General features: G+C 36.0%; 1 protein-coding gene across 28 annotated transcripts in view; it reads right to left on the reverse strand.

The window, feature by feature from the left end:
• Positions 1–18,913, reverse strand: part of CEP112 (centrosomal protein 112) — a 555,600-nt gene that overhangs the window by 380,568 nt on the left and 156,119 nt on the right. For all 28 annotated transcript variants that reach the window (XR_010153365.1, XM_054670600.2, XM_024350558.3 and 25 more), the window contains 4 exons: positions 11,040–11,194; positions 10,298–10,427; positions 9,486–9,578; positions 8,677–8,736 (listed from right to left, as the gene is read on the reverse strand). Coding sequence is in view for 27 of the 28 variants with exons in the window: in XM_054670600.2 (XP_054526575.1) it covers positions 8,677–8,736; positions 9,486–9,578; positions 10,298–10,427; positions 11,040–11,194 (438 nt within the window). In the remaining variant the exon portion in view is untranslated. The remainder of the gene's footprint in view (positions 1–8,676; positions 8,737–9,485; positions 9,579–10,297; positions 10,428–11,039; positions 11,195–18,913) is intronic.

Consider the following 18,913-nt stretch of genomic DNA (forward strand, 5'->3'; position numbering starts at 1 on the left):
CAATTCAGTACATTTTAGAACATAGGTGCTTAACATATGTCTGGCATGTTTCTCTAGGTAAACAGCACCATCTTTTACTCTCTGGAACTGTTTGGAAAACAAGCAATAGGTTATTTGTAGGGGGCAGGTGTTTCCTTGCTAGTCAAATCATTTAGTCTAACCATTTCCTGATTTAACAGATGAGGACAATTCATCAACAATGACATTTTGGTTTACTACTTATTATTTGTTTGATGTTCAAAGATCTTAAGAGCAGGCAATAGCCACTAGAGATCAATAAAGACCATTACATAATATGTGTGTGCTTAAATTAGGGACAGCATCTGATGCTGTTTCTTTTACCTCAAAGACAAGTTAGAATCCTATGCTCCTGTCCTGCTGCTGTCTCATAGGCAGGATAAAATAATGTCATTCAGATGGCATTTCCTCCCCCTGAAGAGATATTTAGAACTAAGTTTTATACCAAAAGTTATTGAATGTGCACACCTGTAACACTAACAACAACAACAAAAAAAAGCCCTATACATCCCATTTAGCTCTACAATTACATAGTCCAGAGCTACGGAAGATTTATGTCAGGTCTTCGAGCTATCAAAAAGGATATTCCCTGAGAGGGATATAAGACATCAAAACTTCAAGGCTTGAGATCACAGCAGGTTTAATAAAGAAAGAAAAACAGATGTCAATGTAAAAGGGGGAGATTATGAAATTAATTGTAAAATAAAAAGTGGCATGCTGAGCAACATTTTCTTCCAATGTAAATAATGTTAGGAACATATGCAATATGAACAATGATGGCTATTTTTCTTTTAAAGATTGTTATTATTTTAAACAAATCTTAGTTACAGTGAAAACAACTAATATACATTAACAAGTAACGTTATTAAAAAGCTAGGCCAATTGATACCGCATGGAAAGGGAATCACTGTAGTTATGACACCTAATAAAAAGGATTTAGGTCTGCTCCTTGAAGTGAAATAGAATAGGAATGGTCAGCAGGCTACTGGATACAGATGAACTGAGCTCCAATATTCCCTTTCTAGTGTACATTCACCAGGGAGGGAGACTGATAGCAGAAACCTTAGTTTACTTCGAGGCTAAATACCCAAGAAAAGATAATGGTAGAAGAAAGATTTCCTTTCTAGGTCTATCTCTATGTGCGTAACAGTCCTCAGCAGGATGTAATAAAGTTTGGGATAGGAATACCTTATTTTACAAATAGCCAGTGCATCCCTTTCTCCTCACTACAGCCTGTCTGTCTCACAGGTACATACATACCAGGATATCAGGAAGAGGGCTTACCAGACTGCAACAGAGCAGGAAGCCAGGAAGCTCTTCCTTAATGGATGGACAGCCAGTGATCTGCCCAAAGAATGAACAGCGGACAAACCATACACCTAAAGGATACTGATGCCTTATACAGGAAGCAAGGATTATGAAAAAGTATGTCCATTTCATATGAAATATACTTAACATTTTGTATTGAGCTGCATTAAAACTGCAACAATAAGGAAATTTATTATGATTTAAAAGAGCACTCATGCAGGTCAATACGTGTTGCTAGAAACACTTTTCCAAATGACAGAAACAGATTTCTTCCTATACACTAAGCTCATGAAGGGCAGAATCTATGTCTAATTCATCCTCAACCCCACCCCAGTACCTAATATAATACCTTCCCCAATATAACCATTTAATGGGTATCTGCTGAGTGACTATATGGATAAACAAGATGGTGGTATTACAAAGTGTTTTTTAACATTTTGTGATATAAACCATATTTAATTTTAACTTGTATGTATTCTAAATAGTTTAAAGGTTAACTTTTTTCATTTTCTATTATTTTTGTATTTTACAAGTAGATTGACTTGATAAATGTTAAAACAGCAGATAGTGACAAAAGCAGCAACAAACATTTGCCATTTAACTACTCTTTTACTTTCTATATCTTATGGCAAAAAAGAATTTAGAAACTTAAGTTTCATAGTCAGAAATCTATAGAACTCTGTTTTTCCCAAGATGGTGGACCAGAGGCCTTTCCAACGTGCCTCATCTACTTGGAAGAATTTTGTCCAAGAAGGAAATGAAAAATCAACAGAAAGTGAAAGAAAACTTCAGATACTGGGGAAGAGAAGGTGAGCAGGGAGACAGTGGCTAGGTCTGGTTGAGAACTGAGTGAAGCTCCAATATAGGAGAGGGGAAGAGAATGTCCCTCTGCAATCTACCTGTCTACTGAGGAACTGTGCAACCTAGGCCATGGGGAACACCCTATCCCTCCCAAGCCCTGGATATAACTAGGAGAGAGGCCAGGAGTGTGTGAAAAGGAATGATACCAGGAAGTACCCCAGGCATTGTCCCAGACCTGGGACCCAACAGGACAATGCCATTCTTGATTCTAACTCATATCAAGCTCGGCGGGTCTCTGAAATCTAGCAGTGGCGGCAGCACCAGCATTAGTCTTGGGCCAGGATTTGGAGTGCTGGATCTGGAGCAGGGGAAGAGCCCCCACAGCCAGAACTTAGAGGTAAGTGTGGTGTGCAATCCAGCTGTGGGTGCTAGAATTGGGATACCCCTCCTTCATAGACCAAAATAGGAGAGTTGCTGAAGAGGTATGGTTTTGCCTGGGTAGCAGGTTTTGTGGCCACAGGCAGCTTTGAAAAATAAAGTAAAAAAACGTAACATTTCTGAGTGTTCCAACTGGCTCCCTTGCTTGGAATAGGGGTGTGAGCCCCCTCAGGTCTGAAGAGTGAGAGGTGGGTCCCCCTCCTGATCACCTGGAGTAGGCATGTGGGACACCCATCACTTCCCATGCAGAGAACTTGGTGCAGCAGTGGTTGCTCTGTTTCTTGCCCAGCCTTATCTCCAGCCACCTGCTGACTACCTCTAGACCCCTGTCAGGGCTGGTGCTTGTGCCTACTGTTGGGAGATGTGAATGCAGACTTGCCCAGTCCAGCTCTGCCCAGATTTGGCCTCCACTGAGACTGAGCACAGGACCCAGTCCACTGAATATTCCATGGCCCAGCCATTGTCTGGGCAATGAAGTACTTCTCATGGTTAACAAATGTCAAGCATAAACTTTATTCCTACAAGATCAACTGGCTTTTTTACCTGAAAGTGCCACCTACTGGTCTGGAGGTTGACCTGCAAACCCCATAGTAAATCTGCTGACACAAATGCACAGTGCTTGGGAATAACGTAAGATTCCCACGCCCCTTGCTACCACAATCATCAATGCCACTGTGTCTTCTTAGGAGGCTGTGAGCCTGCTTACCTTCCAGGTACACCACTACTACAACCAGTATTTGAGAAAGCCACCACACTAAGTCTATTTATAACCAAGGAAATCATACAAAGCCTTAACATTCAACATACCCAGAAGTAAACAGCTCTACCCAACATACTTCATAGTTATATCCGCAAGAAAAAAAGTTACATTTCAATGAAATTCAAAACTAAGAAGTTACTATTTCTCCAGATGTGAATAAATCACCATAATAATACCAGAAGTATGAAAAAGCAGGGTAGTATAGCACCCACAAAGGAACACAGTACTTTTCTAGCAATGAATCTTACCAAAATAAAATTTTTGAAATGCTAGATAAAGGCCAGGCACAGTGGCTCATGCCTGTAATCCCAGCACTTTGGGAGGCTGAGGTGGGCAGATCACAAGGTCAGGAGATCGAGACCACCCTAGCTAACATGGTGAAACCCGTCTCTACTAAAAATACAAAAAAAATTAGCCAGGTATGGTGGCAGGCACCTGTAGTCCCAGCTACTCAGGAGGCTGAGGCAGGAGAAGGGCATGAACCTGGGAGGCAGAGCTTGCAGTGAGCCGAGATCGTGCCACTGCACTCCAGCCTGGGTGACAGAATGAGACTCCGCCTCAAGAAAAAAAAAAAAAAAAAGAAATGCCAGATAAAGAAGTAAAAATACTGATTTTAAAGAGATTCAGTGAGATAAAAGATATTCTGAAAACCAGCACAAAGACATCACAAAATCAATTCAGGATATAAATTTTAAAAACTTGCCAATGAGATAGATATCTTAGAAAAAAATAATTTCTGGAAATGAATAATTAAGAAATTACAAAATACAGTTGAAAGCTTCAACAATTGACTGGACCAAGCAGAAAAGAAAATTCTCAGAAATTGAAGACAAGACTTTTGAATTAATCCAGTTAAACAAAAATAAACTAAAAATAAATTTTAAAAAAATGAACAAAGCCTTTGAGAAGTATGGGACTACATAAAGCAACTGAAGTTACAAAAGATTGCCATTCCTGAAAGAGAAGAAAAAGCAAAAAGTTTAGAAAACCTATTTAAGGAAATAATTGACAAAAACTTCTGTAGTCTAGCAAGAGATTTAAACATCCACATACAAGAAGTGCAACAAACACTAGAAAAAGATATTGCAAGATGCAGTTTACCATGAGAAATAGTCATCAGATGTTGTCTAAAGTCAACATGAAGAAAAAAATCCTAAACTCAGCAAGACAAAAGCATCTAGTCACCTATTAAGAAAAAAAACATCAGACTAACATCAGACTTCTCAGCACAAACCTTTTCCAAACCAGAAGAGATTGGGATCCGATCTTCAGAGTGCTTAAAAAGAAACTGTCAACCACAAATTTTATATCCTGACATAACAAGCTTCATAAATGAAAGAAATACAAAGTATTTCCCAGACAAGCAAATACTGAGAGAATTTGTCACTATTAGGCTGGTTCTATAATAAATGCCCAAAGGAGTTCTAAACATGTAAATGAAAGGTCAGTATTCACCACCATAAAAACACATTTAAGTATAAAACTCACAGGTCTTACAAAGCAATTGCACAAAGGAGGAAGAGAAAGAAATTAAATAGCAACATGACAAAACTCCACCAACCCACAAAGAGAAAAAAGAAACAAATAATTTAGAAAACAACTAGATAACATTATAACAAGAAAAAAACTCACATATGAATATTAGCCTTGAATGCAAATGGAATGAATGCTCTACTTAAAAGGTAAAGATTGACAAAATTGATTTTTAAAAGCATGAACAAAAAAAGTAAAGACCAATATCCCTGATGAACATATATGCAAAAATCCATAATAAAATACTATGAAATCAAGTCCAACAGCACATCAAAAACATAATACACCATGATCAAGTGGGTTTTATTCCAGGGAGGCAAGGATGATTCAGCATATGCAAATCAATAAATGTGATTCATCACATAAACTGAATTAATGGCAAAAACCATATGACCATCTCCACAGATGCAGAAAAAGCATTTGATAAAACTGACCACACCCTAATGATAAAAACCTTCAACAAATTAGGCATAGAAGGAATACACTTCAAAATATTAAAGGATCTGTATGGCAAACCCACAGCCAACATCACGCTAAACAGGGAAAAGTTGAAAGTAATCCCAATAAGAACTGGAATAAGACAAGGATGCTCACTTTCACCATGCCTATTCAACATAGAACTAGAAGTCTTAGCCAGAGCAATCAAGCAAGAAAAAGAAATAAAAGCCATCCAAATAGAAAAAGAGGAAGTCAAATTATCTGTTATTGATAATATGATCTTATACCTAAAAAACCCTAACAATTTCTCCCCCCAAAAACCTCTTAAATATTATAACTGAATTCAGTAAATTTTAGGATACAAAATCAATGTATAAAAATCAGTAGTATTTCTATGTATCAAAAACAAGCTGAGAACTAAATCAAGAAACAATCCCATTTACAAGTTATAAAAAAAACCTAAGAATATATTTAACCAAGGAGGTAAAAGGAAAACTACAAAACACTGATGAAAGAAGTTGTAGATGACACAAACAAATGGAAAAACATCTCATGCTCACGGATTAGAATAATTAATATTGTTAAAATGACCATACTGCACAAAGCAATCTAAGATTCAATGCAATCCCTACCAAAATACCAATATCATTTTTCTCAGACTTAGAAAAAACAATCCTCAAATTCATATGGCATTTAAAAAGAGCCAGAAGAGCCAAAGCAATCCAAAGCAAAAAGAACAACACTGGAAGCATAACATTATTTGACCTCAGATTATACTACAAGGTTATAGTAACTAAAACATCATGGAACTGGCATAAAAATAGATCAGTAGAACAGAATACAGAACCCAGAAACACCACCACATAACTACAGCCAAATGATCTTTGACAAAGTCAACAAAAACATATACTGGGGGAAGGACACCCTTTTCAATAAATGGTGCTCAGCAAATTGAATTACCATATGCAGAAGAATGAAACTGAATCCCTCTCTCACCATATATAAAAATCAACTCAAGATGGATCAAAGAATTAAATGTAGGACTTGAAACCTTACAAATACTGGAAGAAAACCTAGGGAAAACTCTTCTGGACATTGGTCTAATCAAAGAATTCATGACTAAGACCTCAAAAGCACAAGCAACAAAAACAGACAAATGGGATTTAATTTTAAAAAAGCTTCTAGAAAGCAAGGTAAATAATCAATAGAGTGAAAAGACAACCGGAAGAATAGGAGAACATATTTGCAAACTATGCATCTGGCCCGGGGACTGATATCCAGAATTTACAAGGAACTCAAACAATTCAACAACAGCAACAGCAACAAAATAATAATAATAATTAATAACCCCATTATAAAGTGGACAAAGGGCATGAGTAGACATTTTTCAAAAAAAGACACACAAAAGGCCAACAGATCTATGAAAAAATACTTAACATCACTGAATATTAGAGAAATGCATATTAAAACCACAATGAGATATCATCTTATTCTAGTCAGAATGGCTATTATTAACAAGTCAAAAAATAACAGATGTTGGTGAGGATGCAGAGAAAGGAAACACTAACACTCTGCTGGTGGGAATGTAAATTAGTATAACCTCCAAGGAAAACAGTATAGAGACTTCTCAAAGAACTAAAAATAAAACTACCATCTGATCCAGCAATTCCACTTCTGGGTATCTACCCAAAGGAAAAGATCATTATTCATAGGTTTCTCATAGCATGATTTACAATAGCAAAACATGGAATCAACTTAAGTGCCCATAAATGGATGACTGGATAAAGAAAATGTGGCATACACACACACACACACACACACACACACATATAGATATATATAGACCACACACACACACACCCCGTTTGTATGTACATTATCTTAAATGAAACAACTCAGAAAGGGAAAGTCAAATGCCACGTTCTTATTTATAAGTGGAAGCTACATAATGGGTACACATGAACGTAGAGTGTGGAGAGTGTGGAATGACAGACACTGAAGACTTGGAAGGGTGGGAGGTTAGGAGGGGGCGAGGGATGAGAAATTACTTAATGGGTACATTATTTGGGTAATGGTTACACTAAAAGCCCAGACTTCATGATTATGTAATATATCCATGTAAAAAAACTGCGCTTGTACCCGTTACATTCACACAAAATTTTTAAAAATAAATCTATAAAACTCTGCACTTTACTGCCTAAGGTATTAAGTGTGTCAATAACCCCCTAGTTATTACAGGAGGGATATCAACATGTGTCAGTTGAAATAGTACTATAAACAACAAGGAACAATTGCTAATCTTTTTCAAGTAGTAGTCAGTACTTTCATTGTTTTAGGTTCTTTTGTTAAATGTTTAAAATTCTTGTTGCATATATGACACAACAGAATACCAAATACATCCCATTGATTGTGTAGTTTTAAACTAGTAGAAAGAAAATATAATTTCAACATGTTATTATGAGAGGTTAAGATAATAATACAGTTGTCCCCCAGCATCCATGGGGAATTGGTGCCAGGGCCCCTTGAGGATACCAAAATCCATGGATGCTCAAGTCCCTTTTATAAAATGGTGTAGTATTTGCATATAACCTACACACATCCTCCTATGTACTTTAAGTCATCTCATAATAACTTATATAGTACCTAATCCAATGCTTACACATCACTTCATTCACATGGATTCAACATAGTACTTGACACACGGCAAATCCAAGTTATGGTTTTGGACCTTTGTGTAATTTTTTTTCCTGAATATTTTTGATCCATGTTTGACTGAATCCACAGATGTGAAATCCATGGATATGAAAGGCCAACTGTACTCTTCACTCATTAAATATAACACACAAGCAGTGTTTTAATGTTGATATAACTAATAATTGAACTGAAGCAGTTGTTTATTATATAAACAGGAAAAATAAGCAAAATTTAATTACTGGTTAGCTGAAATTAACTTAGAAACAAATTATTCTTGGCTGGGCGCAATGGCTCATGCCTGGAATCCCAGCACTTTGGGAGGCCGAGACGGGCGGATCACTTGAGGCCAGGAATTCCAGACCAAGCTGGCCAAAATGGTGAAACTCCCTCTCCACTAAAAATGCAAAAATTGGCCAGGCATGGTGGTGCACACCTGTAGTCCCAGCTACTCAAGAGGCTGAGGCATGAGAATGAATCCCTTGAACCTAGGAGGCAGAAGCTACAGTGAGCCGAGATCGTGCCACTGCACTCCAGCCTGGGTGACAGAGCAAGACTCTGTCTAAAAAAAAAGACAAAGAAACAAGTTGTTCTTTAAAGGTGAGAATGTATGGTTTCATAAAAATCAGTCTGCATTAATGCCTCATTTGCCATTTTAAATATTTTATAGCTTCCATAAAACATATTACCTTTTTTTCATAGATGTGTTTTAAATGACTTTTCTCCATCTGAAACTTATTTTCTTGATCCTGTGAATGATAAATGTTTATATTTATTATACTTTAAATTATACTAGAGTCAATAAAATTAGCAACCTAATTAAATCAATCTACTTAATGTCAAACTTTAGTTCAGAGTTTTGCATATTATTAAGTAAGCCCTACAGGTAGAAATTGGAGTAGCTTTGTATTACGAGGCATAAAATCTTAGTCACCTGAAGATATTACTATTCTCAAAAGCACTTGCTTTACAGTGTAAGAAAATCTTTCTGACCCTTAGGATTAAGAGATTACTTCAAAAATGACCAAGTCAATAAATATGGAAATGATAAATTTGAAGTTACATCATGTAACAGTCCTTGGTATTTTTTGATCACGAGAGAAAAGAGATCTAAAAGGTGCAAAAGAGAGAGACAGAGGGAGAGAGAGAGGCAGAGAAAGAAAGAGGGAAAGAAAGAGAGAAATTATGAAGATTGGCCGGTAATTTAAAAGAAGGAAATTATTCTAAAATAATGATATATTTAAATAAAATTTATTTTTAAAACTAATCTCAAAAGAGATCATTCCAATTCAAATTATTGTACTTTATTCTCTACATCTCATTAGCATCAATCTCTATTAAGATAAATAAAATGTAAAATTATACAATGCGATAAAAGAATCAGAAAAGATGACCTGCATTTCTGAGTTTTATTTTTTTAATTGACTCTCAATGATACATCTAAATCAAGAAAACTGTGTTTGACCATTGTTCTTCTGTGTAGAAATACAAGACTCACCCTTAGTTGTTGCTTTCTTTGAAGTTCTGATTCCTGTAACTGCTGTTTTAATTGACAGACATTCTGCTCTAATTCTTCAATCATACTAGATGCCTACAAGGATTTTAAGAAGAATAAAAAGCAGAATATTGATTTTTGTACCATATTATACTTTCCGATTGAAAAAATATGCCTTTTGTACCCCTGAAAGTCCAATCAGAATTAAAATTATCTAGAAATTTGAATGAAAAATGTTTTTAAAAGATACTAGAAAAAATAATCTTTTAAAGTAAAAATATAAATTAAATGCAGCATAGTATTAAATATTATGAAAATGTAATGCTGACATAAAAATATAATCTTTTAAAGTAAAAATAGAAATTAAATGCTACATAATATTTAATGTTATGGAAATGTAACACTGACATAAAAATAATAGCTTTACAGAAAACTTCAAAGTTTTAATTATAAAATGAAAGCAGAACCAAGATTTCAAAACAATAATAACACATATAGTAACTCTATGAAATGTATTATTCATACAACTAAGCATTGGAATTTATATGTTTCCTCCTTTTAAGACTTTGGCACTTAAAATGATTAGCTTATAGCAGAATTCAGTTTATTAAATATTTGTCTTGTGCTATATAGTAGACATTTAGAATTTTAAACATTTTAAATACCAATAAAAATTCCTGAAGTTCCTGTTAATTTAAGAATAAAGTGAAAGAGAGATTAATTTCAAATGCCAAATAATTTCTACTTGGCTATCAATGGCTCTAGGCTTAGTGAATAAATACTTCATGTGGATTATCTATTAACATAAATAATACCTTAGAAGCTGAAAGAGCATGTTCTTGTTTTAGAAGGTTTATATCAGCATCATATTTGGTTTGTAACAGTTTCATGTTTTGCTCATAATCATTTACAAGATGGTCCTTCTCTTTATGCAGTGTGTTACGCCTAAAAACAAGAGAATAAAATAGACTTTCAATGTATTTAAAACCAATCTCTAAAATGAAATTTTTTAATCAGCTAAATCCAAATACATTTCCATTCAATATATTAAATAAGTATCCACAATTTTGTCAACTGCTTCTAAACATTCTGCTTATGTTAAAAACAGGTTGGGTACAGTGACTCATGCCTGAAATTTCAGCACTTGAGGAGGCCAAGGCAAGAGGATCACTTCAGAAAAAGAGTTTGAGACCAGCCTGGGCAACAGAGTGAGACCGTGTCTCTACAAAAAAATAAAAATAGAAAAATTAGCCAGGCATGGTGGTGCATGCCTGCAGTCCTGGCTACTTGGGAGGATGAGGAGGGAGAATCGTATGAGCCCAGGAGTTTGAGATACAGTGAGCCATGATCACACCACTGTACCCCAGTCTGGGTGACACACAGAGACCCTGTCTCTAAATACATAAATAAACAAACAAACAAACAAACAGCAGTATTTAGATTAGAAACTTCCCAAGGCTAAACGCACAAGGTGTAATTAATTTTGGCAGATAACTTATACAGTTAATATCAGTACTTTATAGCTACCCCTGATAAATATCTGATTTCAGACAATACCTTGCCTTTACTTCTTGTAATTCACTACACGTTATCTGGTAACATCTTTCAAGTTCTGCTTTTTCTTGAATTAATTTCTGTCTCTGTAAATTACTGTTCTCTGCTTCTCCAGTCAGCTGCTGGACACGGGCCTCCAGTTCTTTGATCATGTGGTTCTAAAAGAACAGGTCATGGTTAAGAAAGTCTCTGACTCAGTTGTAACACTTTTGTATCTGTAAGAAGCTTGAGGAACACGTATAATCTATAAGAATAAATAAAACAAATGTATCATAAACCATGGTAGTAGAAATTAAATCAACCTTGAACTTAACCAAGTCTTTAAAAAAACAATGCATACTACCAGAAAAATAAGAACATCACAGTTATATACTTTTAGCCTTTTGTTCATTTAATGAATATTTACTGAGGCTGGTAATATTCAAGAATGTAGATACATAGCAGTAAATAAGACAAAGTTCCTATCCTCAGGAAGGTTTCAGTCTCTATGCCTCTTTATACGTACGGCCATTAGCTGACTACTTACCAGTGTTCTTTGCGTTTGATTTTAAGTTTTTGAAATGTGTTATAAGAGTAATGTAATAGTATTTTTAAAGGAAATCCATAACCCCAAAATTGTAGCACAAAGGTGTTCACATAAGTGATACACTTATTTTTAAGTGTATAGGAACATTTAATTAGTTGTGTTAGTGTGCAAGATTTTTATTCATTTTTTAACATCTTTGCCATTTTGTAAAATGCACTTCTCTACTCTTCCACAGTATTAAGATTATCACTCAACTAAATCATTTCTCTATTATTTAATATTTATTTAGAATTTTTCCCCTTTGTAGAACTGCAATTTAAAACGTGGATAAAGGTATTTATCATCTTTTAGATACTTTATCTAAAATTAGGGTAAGCAAGCATTAGATGAAGGGACAATTAATTTTCAGTTTTAAAATTAAACTTCTAATAAGTGTGAGCAAAAAGGATAGGTTAGTATGATGTTGCACTCAACTATTGTGTTATTCTAAGAGAACCATTTTAAAGATGCAGTTTAAGCATTAGATAATATTACAACCCTGACATCCTTTCTTCATCTCATCCTTTCTTCATTACAATACCAAATAGGTATACAAGTTAAATTTTGGTGTAACAGCTTCCAATCTATATAAATGACTTATCTAACTTAAAAGCATGGTTTATAGGCTAACTTCTTTAAATGCATACAATTCTAGACTGACAAACATCAGAAGTTCTGATTTCTTCTTCCTGCATCTTATTCACTTTGTCTCTTCATTATCCCTCTGCTTTAGGAGCTCCTTTCAGAAAATAGTTTCCATTTCCTAATATATATTCTAAACACCCTTTATGTCCTGCGTATTCATTAACTGGAAGAAACAAAGAACATATACTTTGCCTTCCAGTTTTAGATGGAGGAATAAAGATGATTTGTATTCCTTCGTCTCTTGGAAACCAAAAACAGACAAGATAAACTAAAAATAGAAATGCAAATTCCATCCTAATAAACCCTACAAGAGGATATTCTATTATTGGCTATAAAAGAGTAGCTTGCAGCAGATCACACTCCCAATGCTAACAACTGAAAAACCCAGTTTTTTGTTTTTTTTGTTTTTTTTTGAGACAGGGTCTCGTAGCGCAATCTTGGCTTACTACAGCCTCAACCTCCCAGGCTCAGGTGATCCTCCCACCTCAGCTTCCTGAGCAGCTGAGACTACAGGTACATGCCACCACACCTGGCTAATTTTTGTACCGTTTTTGGTAGCGATGGGGTCTCGCTATGTTGGCCAGGCTGGTTTCAAACCTCTGGCCTCATGCAATTCACCCTTCTCAGCCTCCCAAAGTGCTAGGATTACAGGCGTGTGCCACCATGGCCAGTGAAAGATTTAATTAGTAGGAAAGCACTTGAGAACTTCTAAGGCAGTTTGAAAACATCATAGAGATGAGGCATCATCCTGTAAGGTGCTTTTACCCTAGAGGTATTTTTCAATGACGGAAGATGAGGATGGGGCAAGGAAACAAAGGCAGATGGTGGCCGAGGCAGCCAGGACTTGAGGAAACAAGATCCCTCAGAAAAGCAACACACAGAGAAGTGGGCACCACACCAGCAGTTTTCTCAAGAGAATTGGTCAAATTCTTTCTTTTTCTTTTTGGAGACGGAGTTGCACTCTGTCCAGGCTGGATCTCGGCTCACTGCAACCTCCACCTCCCAGGTTCAAGCAATTCTCCTGCCTCAGCCACCTGAGTATTGGAATTACAGGTGCACACCACCACACCTGGCTAGTTTTTGTAATTTTAGTAGAGGTGGGGTTTCACCCTGTTGGCCAGGCTGGTCTTGACCTCCTGACCTCAAGTGATCTGCCCACCTTGGCCTCCCAAAGTGCTGGCGTTACAGGCATGAGCCACTGCACCTGGCCAAATTTGTCAAAGTCTTAGCATTCGCAGGGCAGGAAGCCAAGAAACCAAGTGAAAAAAAAAAAAAAAACTCAGAAAAGCACACTAGAGTTTTCTGCAGTATCAGTGTACTTAGGAGTAAAATAGATTGTCCAAGGAGGAGAGCCCCTAGTATTAATAATATCACAGGCTTTCAGTTGAGACCTGTGTTGAGGACTACCACTAGGAGCGAAAGTTAGTCAAAAGTAGACCAAAGATTACAAAGATTGCAACTCAGCCTTGAGTCAATTCAGTCCCTGAATGGATCCAGTGATCTGTCTCTACACCAGCTGCCTCTCAGAAGTGAGAGAAGAGCCTCTCTGGAAGAAGATAACATCATCCACAGCCTTTATTATTTTTTGTGCACAATGTTTGGCAATTAATCACAAAATAACAGGCATACCAAGAAATAAAATCAGAGGAAAAATAGAAATAGACATGCAGATGCCCCATATATTGAAACTGTAAAACATATGAGGCATGTGCTTTCCTGACTCAAAATATATGAGACATCATACAAAATTAAGTGAAGATCAAATATAATTACAGGAATAGTCCAGAAGAAGAAGTCTCGTGGCTGGAAATCCTGAAAATGTCATCAGAACACACTTGTACAAACTAAGTGGCATGCAAATAACATCGCTGGTTCAATAATAACAGATGCATACATTCCAACTGTAGCTTCTTTCAACATAATCTGGCACGAAAAAGAAGCAAGAAAGATTATGCTGAATGAAAAAATCACACAAACCATTTTTGCACAAAGCAATCTATGGATGAGATTGATTAAGGGAAAGAAATAACATTATGAGCAAGTAAAAACTGTAAGAGCAAACAACCAACATAGAAGAAAACAAAATGGAGATCCAGCATTTACCTAGTTAGTGTACCTAAAGAACAGAAATGGTAGAACAAGAAAATGTACCTAATGACATACAAGAAAACTATACATGAAAATAATATACAAATAGAAAGAGTATACTGTAAAAGTCACACAGAATGAAGAATGCCAAGACATAAGTAAAATTATTAAACTTCAAGGAAATGATCCTTTTAAAGCATTAATCAGACATGTCACTCTCTTGCAAAACCCTCCAATGGCTTCTCTTATCACTCAGAATAAGAAGAGACTATCATGGCCTCTGATTTCATCTCCTACCACCCTCCCTCTCATTTACTATACTCCAGCCATACACGCCTCCATGCTGTTTCTCAAAGTCATCAAGCTAGCCTCAAAGCCTTTTCATTTACTGTTCTCTCTGCCTAAAGCATCTTCCCCCAGGGGCCTGCATAGCTCACTTCCTCACTTCTTTCAGTTCTCCACCTAAATGTCATCTTGTGAAGGAATCTTTCCATAGCCATTCTATCTAAATAAGCAGATCTCTACTGCCTATATTTCTGTGGCCTCTTACCCTTTCTTTTGCTTTTTCTTTCTTTGTTGTTTGTTTTCCACAATAAAGTATAAGCTTAAGACAGCCAAGACATTGCTTTATTTGCACTAGATCTCCTGTTTCTTTCTAGCACACTGCTTAGCTTGTAGTAGGTATTCAATAAACATTTGCCAATTATCAAAACAGCTGACCTTGAATGATACGGGTTTGAACTGTATGGGTCCATTTATATGCAGATTTTTTTTTCAACTAAATGGTGATCAAAAATACAATATTCACAGGATGTGAGACCCACTTACATGAAGGGTCCGCTTTTTCTGTACCCAGACTCCACAATGCTGATTGCAAGACTTGAATGTGTGCCAATTTTGATATACACAGAGGTCCTGGAACCAATCCCCTGCATATACCAAGGCACTACTGTATTCTCAAAAATGAAAACAGGATAACTGCTAAAATGTCAAAATGTCCCTTCCATATTCAAAACTGGAGTGATTTTTGGCCATATTATAGAAAATATTAGCATTTTATAAGGTTATAACAGGGTTACAATGAGGAAATAACAAACATCTGTCCAATATAGAATATATCAAAATGATTTTTGCATGTTTTATAAAAAATAGAGATAAAATACAAGAAATCCAACATAGAGGTAAAGATATTCCCCTCTATATTAAAAGAATTTCTGGAAATCTATTTCTTTTTTTCCTTATATGAATCCAAAATAAATGTGAACATCATAAAATTTTAGAAAGTATCAAATTGCTAAAGAAATAAACCAAGGCAAAGGGGGTTGAATTACACAAATAAATAAATCCACAGACTTTGCCTAAAGAAAAAGGGTTTCTGTTAGCCAGAAAAACCAGACAGCTCTCTTTCTACAATGTGAATAATTAAATACAGTGGAGATGAGAGAAAAAATGCTCAGATAAAAGCATAAAACTATTTTTATGAGAGAAAGAAAAAAAGAGATAAAACAGAAAGATATCCAACAAATCAGAGAAGAAAAATTATAGACATTGAAGCAATATTGTGACCTCAGCTGTCTGTATATCATTGAACAAAGTAACAGTGATAAAGTGAACTTGAATTTTTTTTGTTTTTGTTTTCGTTTTTGTTTTCATTGAGACAGAGTCTCACTCTGTCGCCCAGGCTGGAGTGCAGTGGCGCAATCTCGACTCACCGCAACCCCTGCCTCCCAAGTCCTAATGCTTCAGTCTCCCAAGTAGCTGGGACTACAGGCATGCGCCACCATGCCCAGCTAAGTTTTTGTGTATATGTGTGTGTGTGTGTGTATATATATATATATATATATATATATATATATATATATATATATTTTTTTTTTTTTTTTTTTTTTTTAGTAGAGATGGAGTTTCGCCATGTTGCCCAGGCTGGTCCTGAACCCCTGACCTCAAGTGATCTGCCCACCTAGGCCTCCCAAAGTGCTAGGATTACAAGCGTGTAACACCACGCCCAGCCTGAACTTGAAATTTTGACTAAGGAATTATTAAAATGATGAAAAAAATTATCAGATCTGAAAGGAAGAGATTTGTGACTAAAATAGGTAACCCGAGGACTGTACCTGTTCAAAAGGAGCAGAACTATGAGAGGACGTGGTTCCTGTTCATTGCCCTATTAAATGCTGTGGTCTGCACTACTGGCCAGTCTTTTTGAGGATATGCATGTATTGTAAGTACCGACAAGTGAGTACCTCTGTGAACGTGCTACTTGCCCATCCTTATTTGTCTTCACCTGTTGACAAACCTTCAGGTTCCAACAGAAAACAACTGTTGGTGAAGTTGTGGAGAAACTGGTACCCTTGTGCACTGCTGGTGAGAATGAAAAATGGTATAACCATTATGGAGAACAGTATGGAGGCGCCTCAAAAATTTAAAAATAGAACTACCAAATGATCTGGCAATCACACTTCTGCTTATTTATCCAAAAGAACTGAAGTCAGGATCTCAAAGAAATATTTGTACTCCCATGCAAAATTATTCACTATAGCCAAGATGTATAAACGGCATAGCATTAACCAGAGAAAATGGTGAATAGGAGATGGGACTAATGTGCAGCTCTCTCCTGGATGGACAGAACAGCATCTGGAGACTCACATTGTGAACTTTTGCTCCAAGAACCACCACAGAAACATACCAGGAAAACCAAAAGAATTCACAGACCCTTTGAATAAAACAGCTTGCCACTGCAAACACCACAAGACAGCCGAAAAACTGAGCTCCCGAAGTGTGATGGGGGAAAGTCAGCCTCCAAATACACATCCACACTGGGGAGCCTGAACAATGTAAATGTCCATGGATGAATGAATAGCTAAAGAAAATGTGGTATATACATGCAATGGAATATTATTCAGCCATTAAAAAGGGAAAGCCTGTTTTATGTTACAACTTGAATGAATCTTGAAAACATTATGCTGCATGAAATAAGGTAGTCATGGAGGGACAAACACTGCATGATTCCAGTTATAGGAAATATCTGAAATAGTCAAACCTATATAAACAAAGTAGAGTGGTGATTGCCAGGGGCTAGACAGAATGGAAAATGGGAAGTTGCTACTCAATGGGTACAGAGTTTTAGTCACGCAAGACAAAAAAGTTTTAAAGATATGCCATATAATATCGTGCCTATAGTTACTAACACTGCATTGTACCTTAAAAATGTGTTAAGAGGGTAGATCTCACACTATGTGTTTTTACCACAATAAAAAGAAAAAGAGAAAACAATGGCTAAAACTTAACACCACATTAAATGTGCATACATGTAAAATTCTTGCCCAATAACCAAGGCTTCATGGACCACCGACGTATTTTGATGATGAATATAATGACAACAGCCACCACTGAACCCTCATTATAGGTCAGGCACTGTGCTAAGTGTTTTACCAGCTTTAGGCCATTTCTCTTTCCCGCAAAACTATGAGGTAGGTATCATTAACATCATTTTAAATATGAAAAAACTAGGACTTAGGAAAATTGATTAATGCGGCCACACTTGCCCTACTGGTGAACTGGTAAGCAGCAAAAAAGAATTTGACCCAAGATCTCCTTGAATCAAAACCTATTCCACTGCATTACATCTTCTCCAGGACTTTGATATTCTGCTCATGGAATTAACATAAAATAAATTTGCAAAAATACCTCGGGTAGACATATCATTTCAAAACATAAAGTAAACAAAGAAAAGCTAAAATGCAACACTGCAATACTTGAGGTCTCTTTCTTAACCTCCCACATTATTACTGCTATTATTACCAGTCCCAAAATAAGATATTTTTTAATTGTGTAATTTGAAGGCTGTAGTGTTTTCTACCTTGAACAATCTATTATAATAAAGGGCTGGCTAGTGAAATTCTACTCATTTCTAAGCCCCTTTATTAAAATGCTCATTCCAGGAGAAATGAGACTCATGAATGGGATATTATAATCTATTTGCTAAAGGAACAGACCAGTAGAAATAATCTGTTACCAGAAAATGTCTCCCAAATATGTGTGGAAATAAAAGTGGCTCATTATCCAATGATTTCTTAAACATATACTTTAGTTAGCTTAGATTAATAAAGTCAAAAGTTATCAGGTTTAAAATATAATAATTTTTAAGAACTAAATTTTAAAATATACAACCAGAATGCTCTAAAAATAACATTTCAATATCCATCCACTCTCCAGCTCTCCTTCTTCCCGTGACCACCTCTCTCTCTCCTCTCCCTGTTCTCTCCACTCTCCTCTGGCTCTCCCGTTCTGGTCATGCTAATGTCACTGCGGTATTATGTGATTATCTTCTGGCTTTTGCATTTCAAACTACATTGAATAATTCTAACTATAATGCTAAGTAATGATTAAATCATCTTTCTTTCCAGTATTTATGCATAGTCTTTCCCCCATTTCAACAAATTAAACTGCCCATCCTGAATTTTATCATGACTTCCATAGGATGATTTTTCTAATACTACAAGATTATGTTTGTCTTTCCGTAACAACAATTCTTACTCTAGTACCATAAAAGTATGAAAAGTACATTCCCAATTACTTC

The sequence above is a fragment of the Pan troglodytes genome, chromosome 19, assembly GCF_028858775.2.
Source record: "Pan troglodytes isolate AG18354 chromosome 19, NHGRI_mPanTro3-v2.0_pri, whole genome shotgun sequence".
In the NCBI taxonomy this organism is placed as follows: domain Eukaryota; kingdom Metazoa; phylum Chordata; class Mammalia; order Primates; family Hominidae; genus Pan; species Pan troglodytes.